The 14,086-nt window shown below is 34.0% G+C and overlaps 2 protein-coding genes and 1 long non-coding RNA gene across 3 annotated transcripts; all 3 read right to left on the bottom strand.

Annotated features, from left to right (window-relative positions):
• Positions 1–20: 20 nt before the first annotated feature.
• LOC107550566 (gastrula zinc finger protein XlCGF57.1-like) lies at positions 21–6,652 on the bottom strand. Its single transcript, XM_016231861.1, has 3 exons — positions 6,095–6,652; positions 2,128–3,471; positions 21–64 (listed from the first exon to the last, which is right to left on the bottom strand). The coding sequence occupies exons 1-3, from the start codon at positions 6,177–6,179 to the stop codon at positions 21–23; spliced, it is 1,473 nt and encodes a 490-aa protein (XP_016087347.1). The 5' UTR covers positions 6,180–6,652.
• LOC107550581 (uncharacterized) lies at positions 4,997–5,595 on the bottom strand. Its single transcript, XR_001604679.1, has 3 exons — positions 5,509–5,595; positions 5,351–5,425; positions 4,997–5,232 (listed from the first exon to the last, which is right to left on the bottom strand). It is a non-coding gene; the product is annotated as an uncharacterized lncRNA (long non-coding RNA).
• Positions 6,653–8,334: 1,682 nt separating the features above from the next.
• On the bottom strand, positions 8,335–12,567 carry LOC107550577 (gastrula zinc finger protein XlCGF8.2DB-like). Its single transcript, XM_016231867.1, has 4 exons — positions 12,491–12,567; positions 11,907–12,044; positions 10,198–10,236; positions 8,335–9,857 (listed from the first exon to the last, which is right to left on the bottom strand). The coding sequence occupies exons 2-4, from the start codon at positions 11,989–11,991 to the stop codon at positions 8,875–8,877; spliced, it is 1,107 nt and encodes a 368-aa protein (XP_016087353.1). The 5' UTR covers positions 11,992–12,044; positions 12,491–12,567; the 3' UTR covers positions 8,335–8,874.
• Between the last annotated feature and the right edge of the window lie 1,519 nt (positions 12,568–14,086).

Here is a 14,086-nt window from a genome sequence, read left to right on the forward strand (position 1 = left end):
TTCCCACTAATAGCCGTAGTCTATTCATTTTGAACCATTGTTCCAAAGTTGTGCAAGTTCATGACTGAAATTCCAAGACTTGTTTATTTTAAATTTGACATTTTCTGATTTGTCAGATGAGTCCATACATAGCCTACAGATTTGGTTATTCTGATCAAATATCAAAGAAAAGTAGAAAAGGCAGCACATTGAAAAAAAAGTACAATATGAATAGTAGCATACATATGCATAAATAGTAAAAAATACAAAAGTACATGACACATTCTGATGGTAAAAAATGAAAAGCATGAAACAGATTTTTCATCATTCATATATACAGTTTCCTAGCTAGTCCAACAACACTATTTATTGTAGCAACATGCATCACGCATAATAACTGGACACGTGTTTATAGAAGACACAAAAATAATGTGGGAAGTGATCTGACACAACAGTGCAAAATTTGAATTAATATTATAGGCTTGCCACAGTGAATTGGGATAAGGCATGAAGATGAATTTGGACACTTGTTTTTATGTACTTGCTCAATTTTCTTAATAAAAAAATCACATTAAGGGCAGATTCTGGGTTGTACTTGACATTTTCTGATTTGTCAGATGAGTCCATACATAGCCTACAGATTTGGTTATTCTGATCAAATATCAAAGAAAAGTAGAAAAGGCAGCACATTGAAACAAAAAGTACAATATGAATAGTAGCATACATATGCATAAATAGTAAAAAATACAAAAGTACATGACACATTCTGATGGTAAAAAATGAAAAGCATGAAACAGATTTTTCATCATTCATATATACAGTTTCCTAGCTAGTCAAACAACACTATTTATTGTAGCAACATGCATCACGCATAATAACTGGACACGTGTTTATAGAAGACACAAAAATAATGTGGGAAGTGATCTGACACAACAGTGCAAAATTTGAATTAATATTATAGGCTTGCCACAGTGAATTGGGATAAGGCATGAAGATGAATTTGGACACTTGTTTTTATGTACTTGCTCAATTTTCTTAATAAAAAAATCACATTAAGGGCAGATTCTGGGTTGTAGCACTAGCTTACATTATATATTTAATAGATATTATGATAGTTTTTAAGTTAATACGTTATTATTTATTACGTTAATCACTGAACACATGCAGACACACTTTTGGAAGAGGTCTAGTGTCCTTGTGTAATTCAGCCTGAGGGTAGCACTGTAATGTTGACTGACAGGCTATAAATCCACTTGAGCATAAAATGTTATATGTGTTTGAATGTTGACTTGAAATGTTAGGAATTCGAGAGAGGAAAATGAAGCCATGTCAAGTCAACAAACACAAAACAAACACAACAGAATGGTTTACAGGCTATTCATACGAGCACATTTAAACGAAAGGATTTACACTTTCACTAAATTGGTACGTAACTCCTAACAGCCCCCTACCCACTGTTAAAGAAGAACTGGTTTACTAGTCGCTAAACTGATGCAGACTAAACTAAAGTCAAATGTGAGATTTTAATATATCCATCTCACTAGAAAGTTCGAAAGATATTGGTTGCAAAATGCTACTGAAATACATTTACGAGTTAAATGTAGGATTGATTATGCTTATATAAAAGGTATATAAAATTAATGTTTTGCCCATACATAACCCCACAACAGTATCGGAAATGTCCAGCCATGACACTTTGTAGCTCCAAAACTGATCAGGAGCAGTAACTTTAACACAATTAAGGTGCCATCACGTAACCACCACTTTTTACAGTGTCAGGTTTTTCTTCAGTATGTATTTGTTGCTTTCGTTTCAAGTAGGTTGCTTTGGAAATAGGTTTACGGACATGAAATCTCTTGTGCGATCTTAAATTGCACAGCCATTTAAATCTCTTTTCACACAAAGAACACAAATAGGGTCTCTTGTCTGCGTGACTTTTCAGGTGTATCTCTAAGTGTGATGGCAAAATAAATTTTTTATTACACTGATCACAATTAAACGGCCTTAGTCTCGAGTGAATGCGCAGATGATTTTTGAAATTGCTTGTTTTTGCAAACTTCTTGCCACAATCAGAACACTGGGATTTCTCTCCAAAATGAGATTGCAAATGACTTTTCAGCTGTCTTAGATAGGCGAAACTCTTCTCACACTGAACACACATGTAAGGCCGGTCTCCAGTGTGAAGCCTCATGTGAGCCGTAAGGTTTCCTTTAAGTGCGAAACTTTTACCACAAGGACAGGAGAACGGCTTTTCTCCAGTGTGAATTCGCATGTGAATCTGAAGTTTAGATTTGCTTTCGCAAATCCTTCCACAGTGATGGCACGTAAAAGGCTTCTCATTGGTGTGAACACTTCTCACATGACCATTAAGAAGTCCTTTATATCTGAAACTCATTCCACACTGATGGCAGCTGAAGGGCTTTTCTCCAGTGTGAAGCCTCATGTGATAATTAAGGAGACCTTTATGTATGAAACTCTTTCCACACTGAGGGCAAGAGAAAGGCTTTTCTCCAGTGTGAACTTGAATGTGAATCTTAAGGTTTGATTTGCTTTCACAAATCCTTCCACAGTAATGACACACGAAAGGCTTCTCCTCGGTGTGAATGTATCTTATGTGACGACTAAGTTGTCCTTCAAGAATGAAACTCTTTCCACACTGAAGGCAGGTGAAAGGCCTTTCTCCAGTGTGAAGTCTCATGTGGTAATTAAGGGATGTTTCATGTTTTAAACACTTTCCACATTGATGGCACTTGAAAGGCTTTTCCTCGATGTGACATCTCATATGTGCCTTTAGGTTGTTTTTGATTTGGAACCCCTTTCCACATTGCTGGCACTTGAAGGGCTTCTCTCCAGAGTGAATTATCACATGCCTGTTAAGGCGTTCTATGTCTTTGAAACTTTTTCCACACTGATGGCAAATAAAATGGCTCTCTCTTAAGTGAATTCTCTTGTGTAAATTAAGGGTTACTTTATGTATGAAACTCTTTCCACACTGATCGCATTTGAAAGGTCTTTCTCCAGTGTGAATCCTCATGTGATCCTTTAAGGTTTTACTTCGTATGTAACTCTTTCCACACTGATCACACTTAAAAGGCCTTTCTCCGGTGTGAATCCTCATGTGATCCTTTAAGGTCTTGCTTCGTGTGTAACTCTTTCCACACTGATTACATGTGAAAGGCTTCTCTCCGGTGTGAATTCTCATGTGGTTTTTAAGGCTTCCGTTCGTAGTGAAAATGTTCCCACACTGTTGGCAGGTGAAAGGGCACTGTACATTGTGCATTAACTCATGTTTTTTAAGGCTTTTCTCATAAGTGAAATTCCTGCCACATTGAGGGCAGATGTAACAGTTTTTAAAACTTTTCTTTCGAGATTTTTTTTGAGAGGGCTCCTTTTCAGTCTGCGAGCAAATTTTTTCTCCGTGATGTTTATCGTATGGATCTTCCTCTTCCATTTCGTACAGTTCTTGACTTTCCACTTTCATCACCACCAGGTCTAAGGTGGAAAAAAGAAAAATACAAGTTAACTCAGTTAAATGGCACAAAGTAACTGACATCAAACTGCTAGATTTATTCAATGTACTACAGGCTAATTCTTCCATTGTCATATTAATCTAGATACCTGCGACAGTTATTTTATGATCATTTAGATCACTGATGAAAGGATTTTTGGATTCTAAATACATTGCTATTACTTGTAAGCATAAAGTGCTATTATAAAATCAAATAACCCTTTTTTATTATAAAGCTAAAGTGGTCTAAAGCATGTAAATCAGTGTTGGGGAGTAACTAATTACATGTAATGGAATTACGTAATTTAATTACAAAATAAATGTAACTGAAATCTGTTACAGTTACTGAGAAAAAATAATTTGTAATTAAATTACAGTTACATATGAAAATGTTAACGATTACAAAGGGGGATACATCTGATTTTTTTCACTCGCAAACACCCACATACATATTTAACTGACTTCTTTCATAAATTGCATTGACTGCTCTAAAATATGACACACCGATGTTTCAGGTCACATGCTTATTCAATAACTGTTTTATTTCCTATTTGGGCTTATGCATATGCTTTATTTTTTAAGATTAACTGTTTTTTTCCCCCAAAGCATTGTTAAATGTCAGTGTTTCCTTTCATAGCTATGCAAATTTCAAAGATTTGATTTCAAAAACAGTATCATAGCTATTAAACTATTTTCTTGTCATGATTTTAAATCTGTATTTAACCTCAGAGCGATCTCAAAGTAAAAAGAGGTGCTAAAGTCCGATTTTGTGGTGGCTGTGCTTTCAATTCAATTATTATACTCTTAATTCAAGTAATCAGTCAAGTGACAGTAATCAGTGTCCAGTCCTACTGTAAGGTTAACCCTGCCTGCTTTAAATGTTTGAAAATGATTAACAGTTGAAAACAGACATTTAGAAAAGTAATCAAAAAGTAGTCAAATGTAATCAGTTACATTACCTTAATAAAGTAATTGAATTAGTTACACTACTTATTAAATAGGGTAACTTGTAATCTGTAACCTATTACATTTCCAAAGTAACCTTCCCAACACTGATGTAAATTTACATATCTCTTGTACATCATGTATGTAAACCCATATTCCAATGTCTGTCGTGAATGATATGAATCACTCAATGATATTCATTGAGCAGTCTGATTTCAAAGCTGTATTTAGTTGATGACAAACCAGTTTGACTTAAACTTAAGTTAATTCTGCTCAGACAACAAGTGCAATATGACAACACATTACCTCTTGCAGCAATACCTGTCATGAAAACACTTGTTATAAGGTTCCATTCCTTTTAAATAATAGTTTAGTTTTATTAATATTAGTTTTTATTTATTAACATTATGAGTTTTTTTACCCCTCTATCTGCCTGGTCTAAGGCCGTTTATACATTACATCCTCTCATGTTTAAAAAAAAAAAAAGACAGCAAGTTATGTCAATTATGCTTTTTTTATTGACAGGAAATTATAGCAAAAATGGCAATGCTCTAAAAAGTCATTACAAGAAAGCATAAAAATTACACTTGAATGTAAATTAAGACTGAGTAAATAAGTAAACGAAATATAATAGAACAGATAGACACACAAATACAAATAGAAACAAAGGCTAAGTTCCAATTAAATATTTTTCCAGTTGCCTGTGATGCCTTCACATCCATCATTATGTGTATTTTTGTCAACATGAGTGGCAGTTGATCTTTGGAGATGATGAGTATGTGGGGTGTGACAGCATCTGTCTGGGTTGAAATACACAGTTGACTTTAGAATCACACTCTTCTAGTTGTTTAAGTAAAAGAAATTATGTCTTATGTCTCACAAACAATATGGACCATAAATTCTGTATCTCTCACTTACCTGCTTAGAGGAGAATAGGAGAGAAGTATCATCAACTGAACAGAGCATGACACACTTACATGTGCTGTTAAAAAACTAAGAAAAAAGGACAGCATGATGAAACAAGTTACAATTTGAAAATGAACATTTAAAGATATTTTGAAAAGGATATCAAGTACCTGCTCAGAGTATGTTGACAGTTTTGCTTAGCTGGATGGCTAAACTCCAGAAAATCGATAATGAGGTGGCTTTGAAATAAAAAAAAAATTTCTAAACACAATTAACCATTTCAGCATAAAATGGTTCTCCAAGGCGATATGTTTCTAAATAGAACTATTACTATTTGTAAAGAACTATCTTTTTTAAAGGGGTCATATGATGCTATTTTAAAGATCATTATTTTGTGTATTTGGTGTAACAGAATATGTTGACATGCTTTAATGTTTAAAAAACATAACATAATACATTATATGGTAATTTTCCTGTCAACCCTCATGTTAGAAATTCCCCTAAAGAAAACAAAAGTTCAGCCAGCTGTGTACAGTAGACACAACCTGTAACAGTAGTAACTTATTTAGTAACTTATCTTTACATGTAGCTACACAAATGAAGCTGAAGTACATTAAACTATGTTATGTTAAATATATATTTGGCATTATGACCATTTAAATGATTGCAACATTTTTTCAAATTTATCATTTATTTGTTTAAAGGCCAACATTTTAAAAAACAAATGACAAATAAACCAGTAACTAATAAACCAACCTGTGTCATCCTCTGCATCTTCATTTTTCACTCTGAATGTTTCTGAAATGCTCACGTCTTCAATCTCCTCTTTAATAAATGCCATCTTGATAATAGTGTCACATGGATTTCAGATGTTCTCAGTTTCTTGTTCCTGTATGATTGGACATTTTGTCTTGTTTAACATGAGGAAAACAATTAACAAAGAAATACAAATCCGAATCGAATATGTTATTTACATATGAATGAATGCGCTTTACTCACAAATAACACTCATAAACATTGGGCCATTTACGAGACAAACTGTCAGGGTTCGTGTAACGCCGTAGTTCAGTTTTCAGACACAAAAATAGAATAATAAAAAGGCTGTAACGTAATTAAATAATTTCTGATGTCAAGATTTTGAAGATTAAAATTGAATAACAGGAGAGAACACGGTATTTGCCTATTAACTGAAAACGCAACTGTAAAGCGTTACACGGCACCTCACATAATCCATTCATTTCACATTACTTGTAAAATCCACACATCGATTGATCGATTCGTATCGATTTCAACACCTCAAACACTTAAGCGTGATAAAACTCAAACCTTTGTTGAGCCAGAGGACAGCGGTCCAGCCATGTGATGTCGCTGACAGATCAAAATAAAAGTCCCGTTCACACGCTGCCTAAAATCATAGACAGTGCATTAAAATGTATACATAAAAAAAAAAAATTAAATGTCAAAGAAATTTAGAGTAAAACTCAGTGTATGCTTGGTAAAATACATATTTAAAACATGTTGTCCACTAATGTGCTGAAAAAAAACTACCAATAAAAGAGTGAGTAGCCTACAGCATCTGAAATGCAAGATTCTGTCTAACTGCAAAAAAAAAAAAAAATGTTTAGGTTCAGAAACCATGCACAGTTACAGAAACTTTATTTATCAATAAATTATCTTCATGCTGCGATTCGGGTTTGGTCTAAACTTAAAGGCAATAGAACACACATTTTTATAGCCTATCACAACATTGAATGTCCACTCTTTTTTTTATCATCCATGCCATGTTTGCAGTTCCACTAACCATTATTCCAGTTTATGGTTAAAAAAAGTTTATATTCTTGTTTATTGTAAACGTCTGACTTCTTTTTCTGACTGACCAGATGAGTCCACATACGTAGTTTTCCAGTGGCGGATGAAGTATCCTACCTGAAAGCCACTTTAGTAAAAGCAGATATCTTACCAGAAAATGACTTTGGTAGAAGTTGAAGTCGCCGTTTAGAACATTACTTCAGTAAAAGTTTTAAAGTATGTGATATGTATTGTAGCCTACTTAAGTATGAAATGTAAACTTAAGAATTGAAAGTGCATGTAAAAAAATGGGAAAAAAGCAAATAAACATATATATATAAAACAGTTTATACACAGATTGAGCAGCAAACTGTTTAGTTTGAACTCTCTCTTCCATTTTGTTTCTTTGGGTAATCATAAGAGGCACTTCAGCCGGTAATTTAAAAAAAAAAACATTCTGGAATCTGCATCTGAAGTGGCATTTAGATGTATTAACACAGTTGCATTTACTGTAGCTCAGATGGGACATGGATGCATTTAACCTGCAGTTACTAATGCATAAGTAGGCCTAATATTTTTTTAAAACAAAACGTTGAAAGCCAGGCAATTTGAAAATGATTTTTTTTTTAAAAGTTGAAATGTGAAATTAACACCGCCAGATGGCAGCAAGTCACTGTTAATGAGGGAGACATTGAGATTCAACCGATTCATTCAAATGGCTGATTCATTCAGGAACAAGGCATTTCACTGAATCATTCATTCAACCGATTCGTTCAAAAAGCTGATTAAGCTGAATAAGGAAACACATTATATGACCTGTGTGTTGCTCAAAGACATAAAACAGTGCTGTGATCTTTGTTTGGAACTGTTTTTGTTGACAATATTGAGAAACAACAGGCAATATTGTGTCTAAAATGTAAGTTACTTGAACTTACTTAATGCTAACTTTAAACTTGTATAAAATCAATATTACATTTATCATGCTAATATCTGGAGAAAAAAAACGACACTCTTCATGGATAGAGATTAACTAAATTATGTAAATATAAAAAGGCATACAGAGGCATTTTTGCCACCTGTAATTTAGAATGCCTTGAATTTTGATAATTCTAAATGCGTCGGGGAAATGTATCAGAGTATAAGTATAAATTTAATTAACGAAGCATTATTACATTACACAATGCTGTTTTCATTATTTTGGTCAAATATTAAAGAAAAGTAACAGAAAAGGCAGTGCATTGAGAAAAAAGTATACATTACCAATAGTTGCCTCAAACACATACACAACAATGTAAGAACAGAATTTCCTGGAAAAAAAAATTATTAATGTTTATTACAGTGACTTGGGACAAGAAACAAAAAGCAGCAGCTTTGCATAACACAATTAAGGCACCATAATACAACCACCAAAAGTCACCTTTCATGATGCTGAAACTTATCAGGATTTTTTTCCAGTATGGATTTGCTGCTTTCGTTTTAAGTAGCTTGTTCTGGTCATAGGTTTCACATGGATATGAAATCTCTTGTGCAATCTCAAATTACAGAGCCATTAAAATTTCTTCCCACACATATAGGGTTTCTTGCCTGCATGACTTTTCAGGTGTATCTTTAAGTGTGATGACAAAAGTAATTTTTTATTACATTGATCACAATTAAACGGCCTTAGTCCAGAGTGAATGCGGACATGATTTTTTAAATTGCTCTTTTTTTGTAAACTTCTTGCCACAATCAGAACACTGCCATTTCTCTCAAGAATGAGTTTGCAAATGACTTTTCAGCTGTCCTTGATAAACGAAACTCTCCTCACAGTGAAGACACGTGTACGGCTTCTCTCCAGTGTGAAGCCTCACGTGAGTCTTAAGGCTTCCTTTAAGTGTGTAACTCTTTCCACACTGAGAGCAGGAGAAAGGCCTCTCTTTGGTGTGAGTATTTTCATGCATTTTCAGTAGTTTTTTGTCTGTGAAACTCGTTCCACATTGACGGCATTTTAAACTGTTCTCTCTCATGTGAATCCTCATGTGATCATTAAGGTGTCCTTTGTGTATGAAACCCTTTCCACACTGAGGGCAGGTGAAACGTCTTTCTCCAGTGTGAAGTTTCATGTGGTAATTGAGGGATTCTTCATGTTTTAAACACTTTCCACACTGATGGCACTTAAAAAGCTTCTCCTCAGTATGAGATATCATGTGTCTCTTGAGGACCTTATTTATCTGGAACCCCTTTCCACATTGGTGGCACTTGAAGGGCTTCTCTCCAGAGTGAATTATCACATGCTTGTTAAGGTCTTCTAAAGACATGAAACTTTTTCCACACTGATGACATATAAAGCAGTCCTCTCTTGAGTGAATACTTACGTGTAAATTAAAGGTGTCTTTACGTATGAAACTCTTTCCACACTGATCACATGTGAAAGTTTTTTCTCCAGTGTGAATCCTCATGTGATCCTTTAAGGTCTTGCTTCGAGTGTAACTCTTTCCACACTGATCACATGTGAAAGGATTCTCTCCATTGTGAATTCGCATGTGGACTTTAAGGCTTCCTGCAGAACCGAAAACGCTTCCACACTGATGGCAGGTGAAATAACTTTCAGAATCTGTCTCCTGCACTAGTTTTTGTGACTTTTCAGTCTGCAAGCCAAGTTTTTCACCAGTTATGAAATCATGTTTCTCATACTGCTCTTTCTCCTCCATTTCATTTAGTTCTTGAATCTCCTCTTTAAGCAGCATTAGGTCTAAAGTGAAAAAAGCAAACCCCAGCTCAATGACACAAAACAACAGAAATCAAGGATTCTATTTGCAATGTGTGTTAGAAGTGTTTAACATTGTAGCCACAGACATTTATAACCAACAAGTATTAAAGACATTGTAAATAAGAGATACGTTATGTCATCCAGACAGATTTTTGATTATAACAAGAGTTTTTGCAAAAGTACCCAGTCAGTGAGCTTGGGTTGACATGAATTGACTAACAGATTTTGTCGCTTTCGGTATATAACCCATTCACAATTTGAAGTTATTTTTCATGCTGCTAATTACACACTGCAAAGTTTTGGGAGTGACAACCATACTTACGTTTGGATTTAATTGGAATTGCAATGAGTACGGTAACAGCTGAAGAAACAGATGGGACAAAAAATAGAAATGTGCATTAAGTCTAAAATGAGTGTGAATGCAGACTAACAGACTTTCCACAAAAATGTTGAGTTATTTTGTTTTTTAACCCAAATGCTGCGTTCAGCCAGTTGGGTCAATTTATTGGGTTATATTTTAAATATTTTTACCCAGGTGCTGAGTCTGTAACTCAGTCATTTTTTACTGTCAGTACCAATGATGAACCCCCTCGGTCACCGTGATTTTGCCAAGACACGTTCCATCTTTTGTTGATCCTGGATCAACATTACTGTCCAAAAATACAGACTTAACCCAATCCCTACCCATAATTTTTTCCTAAAATCTGAGGGAAATGATATCTTATTAACAAGGGTGTAGAAGCACCTAATCCTGATTGTAAGCCTAAAACTGACATTTCCTGAAAAGTTATCTCTCAAATCTGATTGGTTGATTGGAATGATGTTCCAGGATCAACAAGGGTGTTGATCCAGGAACATGTTGTACTTGGTGAAATCATGCTCACCGAACCCCCTCACATACCCCTCCACCATGGAAGTTTCACCTCTCACCAACCGAATGTGCAAACAGGGCTGAAACACAATGCCACATTGTTATTATATGTAGCACAGTTTCTTTGCACTCCAATGACTACAATTGGAGTGCTATTAATCTAGCGAACTAGCAACAGCTGTGATCACGCTGTGTGTTTGGCGGGTTCAAATTGAAACTTAAATGTCTGACAGATGAGATGGCACGAGCAAAGGTGAAGCTAACTTTTCAATCATAAATATATGTTTGTAATTTAATGAACTGGAACAGCTTATGATACCAGTTTTCTTCCCACAGATTCCCATTGACTGCTGTTGCTGCGCCTGTCACATCCTAAAATATTTACTGAATGTTTTTGAGTATTTTATGATTGTAAAAGACTGACTTGCCAATGAATAGAAAACATTGTCTTATTTATATAACAGAGATTTGAGTGCATTTTTATTATTTAGCACTATGTAAAAAAAAAAAAAACATAACAAAAAAGGGTTTTTAATGTATAAAAACCAATAATCTAGGTCAAAATAACCCAGCATGTACTCTGTCTAATATTTACTCAGTGCTGATTTGGCAAATAACCCAGCATTTTTTTTAGAGCACACTTATTCTATTACATATCATTCTTTGTTCTACTTATTGACTTTTCACTTGACCTTCATGCTTACTTAATTTGAAAATAATTGAAGGCTACAAGCTAATGTTTTAATGTATCATTTACTTAAATTAGCATCAAAAATACTCATTTATTTTTTATCTTCAAAATGTTAAAATGTAACTCTTATTTTTAAGAGTTCCGATAGTTTTTGTTTTATACTGAAACTATTACTGAGAACAGTGACATTTTACTGGTATTGGTAACAACTACTTACATTTGGTATTGTGACAACACAATCTTGTAAAATGACATATCACTTAAAAATCATGAATGTAATCCTGTATTCCACAGTGCCCACGGTGAATGATTATGGCATTATGGCAAAGGTAGGCTATTATTGCACTATTATTTTCGACCATCTTTACATGAATTTACATGACGTTTTGATATTGTGATTTTTGTAAAGAACAACTTATATTTGTGAAAATTAAAAAACAATTTACATAATTCACATTTGAAAACCAACCTGTTTGTTCCTCAGTATCTTCACGTTTCACTCGAAATGGCTCTGAAATGCTCATATCTTCACTCTCTTCTTTAATAAACGCCATATTAATAACAGATGGCAGCTGATCTCAGTTGTTTCAACAGCAGTTTTTCCCCTGTATTTTTGGACATTATGTCATGTTTAAAATGAGGAAAACAAATAATAAAAAGAAATATGATTCCAGACAATTAAATTGCAGACAAATAACACGCATAAAGGAGATACACCATTAGGGTTCATGTAACGCTTAATAACAATTTTAGACCATATCAATACAAAAGCAAAAACATGTTATATGTTCCACATAATAAAGAAAGTCACACATGTTTGTAACGACGTGAGTTTTGGGTCTAAATGAAAATTGCAATATTAAAAAAAAAAACGTTTTGGTTTGGTTTTATATTTCATTTTTGCCTTTGTATTATGGTCTGAAAACGTAACCGTAAAGCGGCACACGGACAAGCACTTCACATAATTAATTGGTTGATTTCATATTACTTGTAAACTAATATAAATAGATGTAAACACCTTAAATACATAAAAGTTCAAAACACAAACCTCTGCTGTTGAGCCAGATGAGAGCGGCGCAGCCTTATGACGTTTTAACGCCAGGCCAAAATAAAAGTCCTGTCTACTCACGGTTCTCGTATTCTTCTTCTTCTTCTTCTTCTTCTTCTTCTTTGGATTTTTTTTGGCGTATTTCGCACCATAGGCACATACCGCCACCAACTGTTTCTATTCATACATGGATGATAGTCCCGCCTCTATTCATATTTTATTTACTTATTATTTTTTATTTCGGGTTCACCCAAGCTGTGTTTCTGGCTGCTGCGTGTTCAGCTCCCATGCCAAAAAATCAAGCTTGTTTGCTTTATTTATTTAACTATCAAATTCGTTTATTTAATCCTGTTTCTACTATATATTCCATTACTATTCTTTGATTAATACCTTCTCTTAACCCTTTTCCTAATATCCAATTTATCTTATTTTTTTTTCTTTATTATTACCTTTTAAGTTCTTTATAATTGTAATTCTCTCTATATTTACGACATTTTAATATTACATGTTCAACGGTTTCTATTACCCCACAAAAAGCACATTTACCTGTAATATGTTTACCTCACACGGTTCTCAATTGGAAGGCTGTTTTTTATATATATATATACATTTCTTTAAGCATATATAAGATATGGTTATTTTTTAAACTATAGTCCCTTTACTGTTCTTCTGTGTCATTTTAACAATAAAATGTGTGCCAGTTTTTTTTTCTTTTTTTTTGTGGAGGAAGTAAAATAACTACATTGGCATACTTTACAGTAGGAACAACAATTAAGTAATTGTTAATTGTTGTTAATTGTTATCAGAATGGAATAAATAAAATAAAATATCTGACTATTTATATGATAAATAAGATATAATATATATATATCACTATTTATAAAATATATGAAAATATGACTAGAAAAATGGAAAGATCTGAAAACTGTATAACACATTGTGCAAATTCTGTGTAAAAGATGGACCAATATGTCAAACATACGGTTCTTCAAACATCAATTAAGAAATTGTTATTCTAGTGACACTCTTAACTTAATTAAATTCTTAATTGATTTAATTAATTAAAAGTTTGAAAATATGCAGCATTGTCATTTCAGCAGAACCAGTGGGGGTCGGGGATCTTTGAACCACTGCAATAGTGAAACAGCTGACAGGAAAAGTGTCCTGTCATTCAATGTTTTCACTCTCTAGGATTTTAATTACACATACATCTTTCAAAGTGCAATGCCAACAAATTTTAAAATTTTCTAAAATAATTTCTGCATGTATATTACAAAATAACAGGATAATATAAAAATTCTACATCACTATGTGGGAAGATTTGCATAACGCCGCCCAAATGTTCACGTAAAGAAAGAAGGCGTAACTTTTATTCTCGCTGTAGTATTGTTGTTGCCGCCGCCATGTCGTGAAGGAGCTGTGTGTTTCGTTGTAAAAAGCGAAACTACTTTGTTTGGTCTTCCAAAAGAGGACGATATCTGCTTCGTCATGCCTGGAGCTGATCCGTGCTGGTCGCTGAGGAAATACATCAACTTCACGCTGTGGATCACCGGATCGGCTTTCACTGTGGACGAAGCGGAGTCCAGCCCGGGGTCGTGTGG

The sequence above is a fragment of the Sinocyclocheilus grahami genome, unplaced genomic scaffold (genome assembly GCF_001515645.1).
Source record: "Sinocyclocheilus grahami isolate Dianchi unplaced genomic scaffold, SAMN03320097.WGS_v1.1 scaffold401.1, whole genome shotgun sequence".
Taxonomy (NCBI): Eukaryota; Metazoa; Chordata; class Actinopteri; order Cypriniformes; family Cyprinidae; genus Sinocyclocheilus; species Sinocyclocheilus grahami.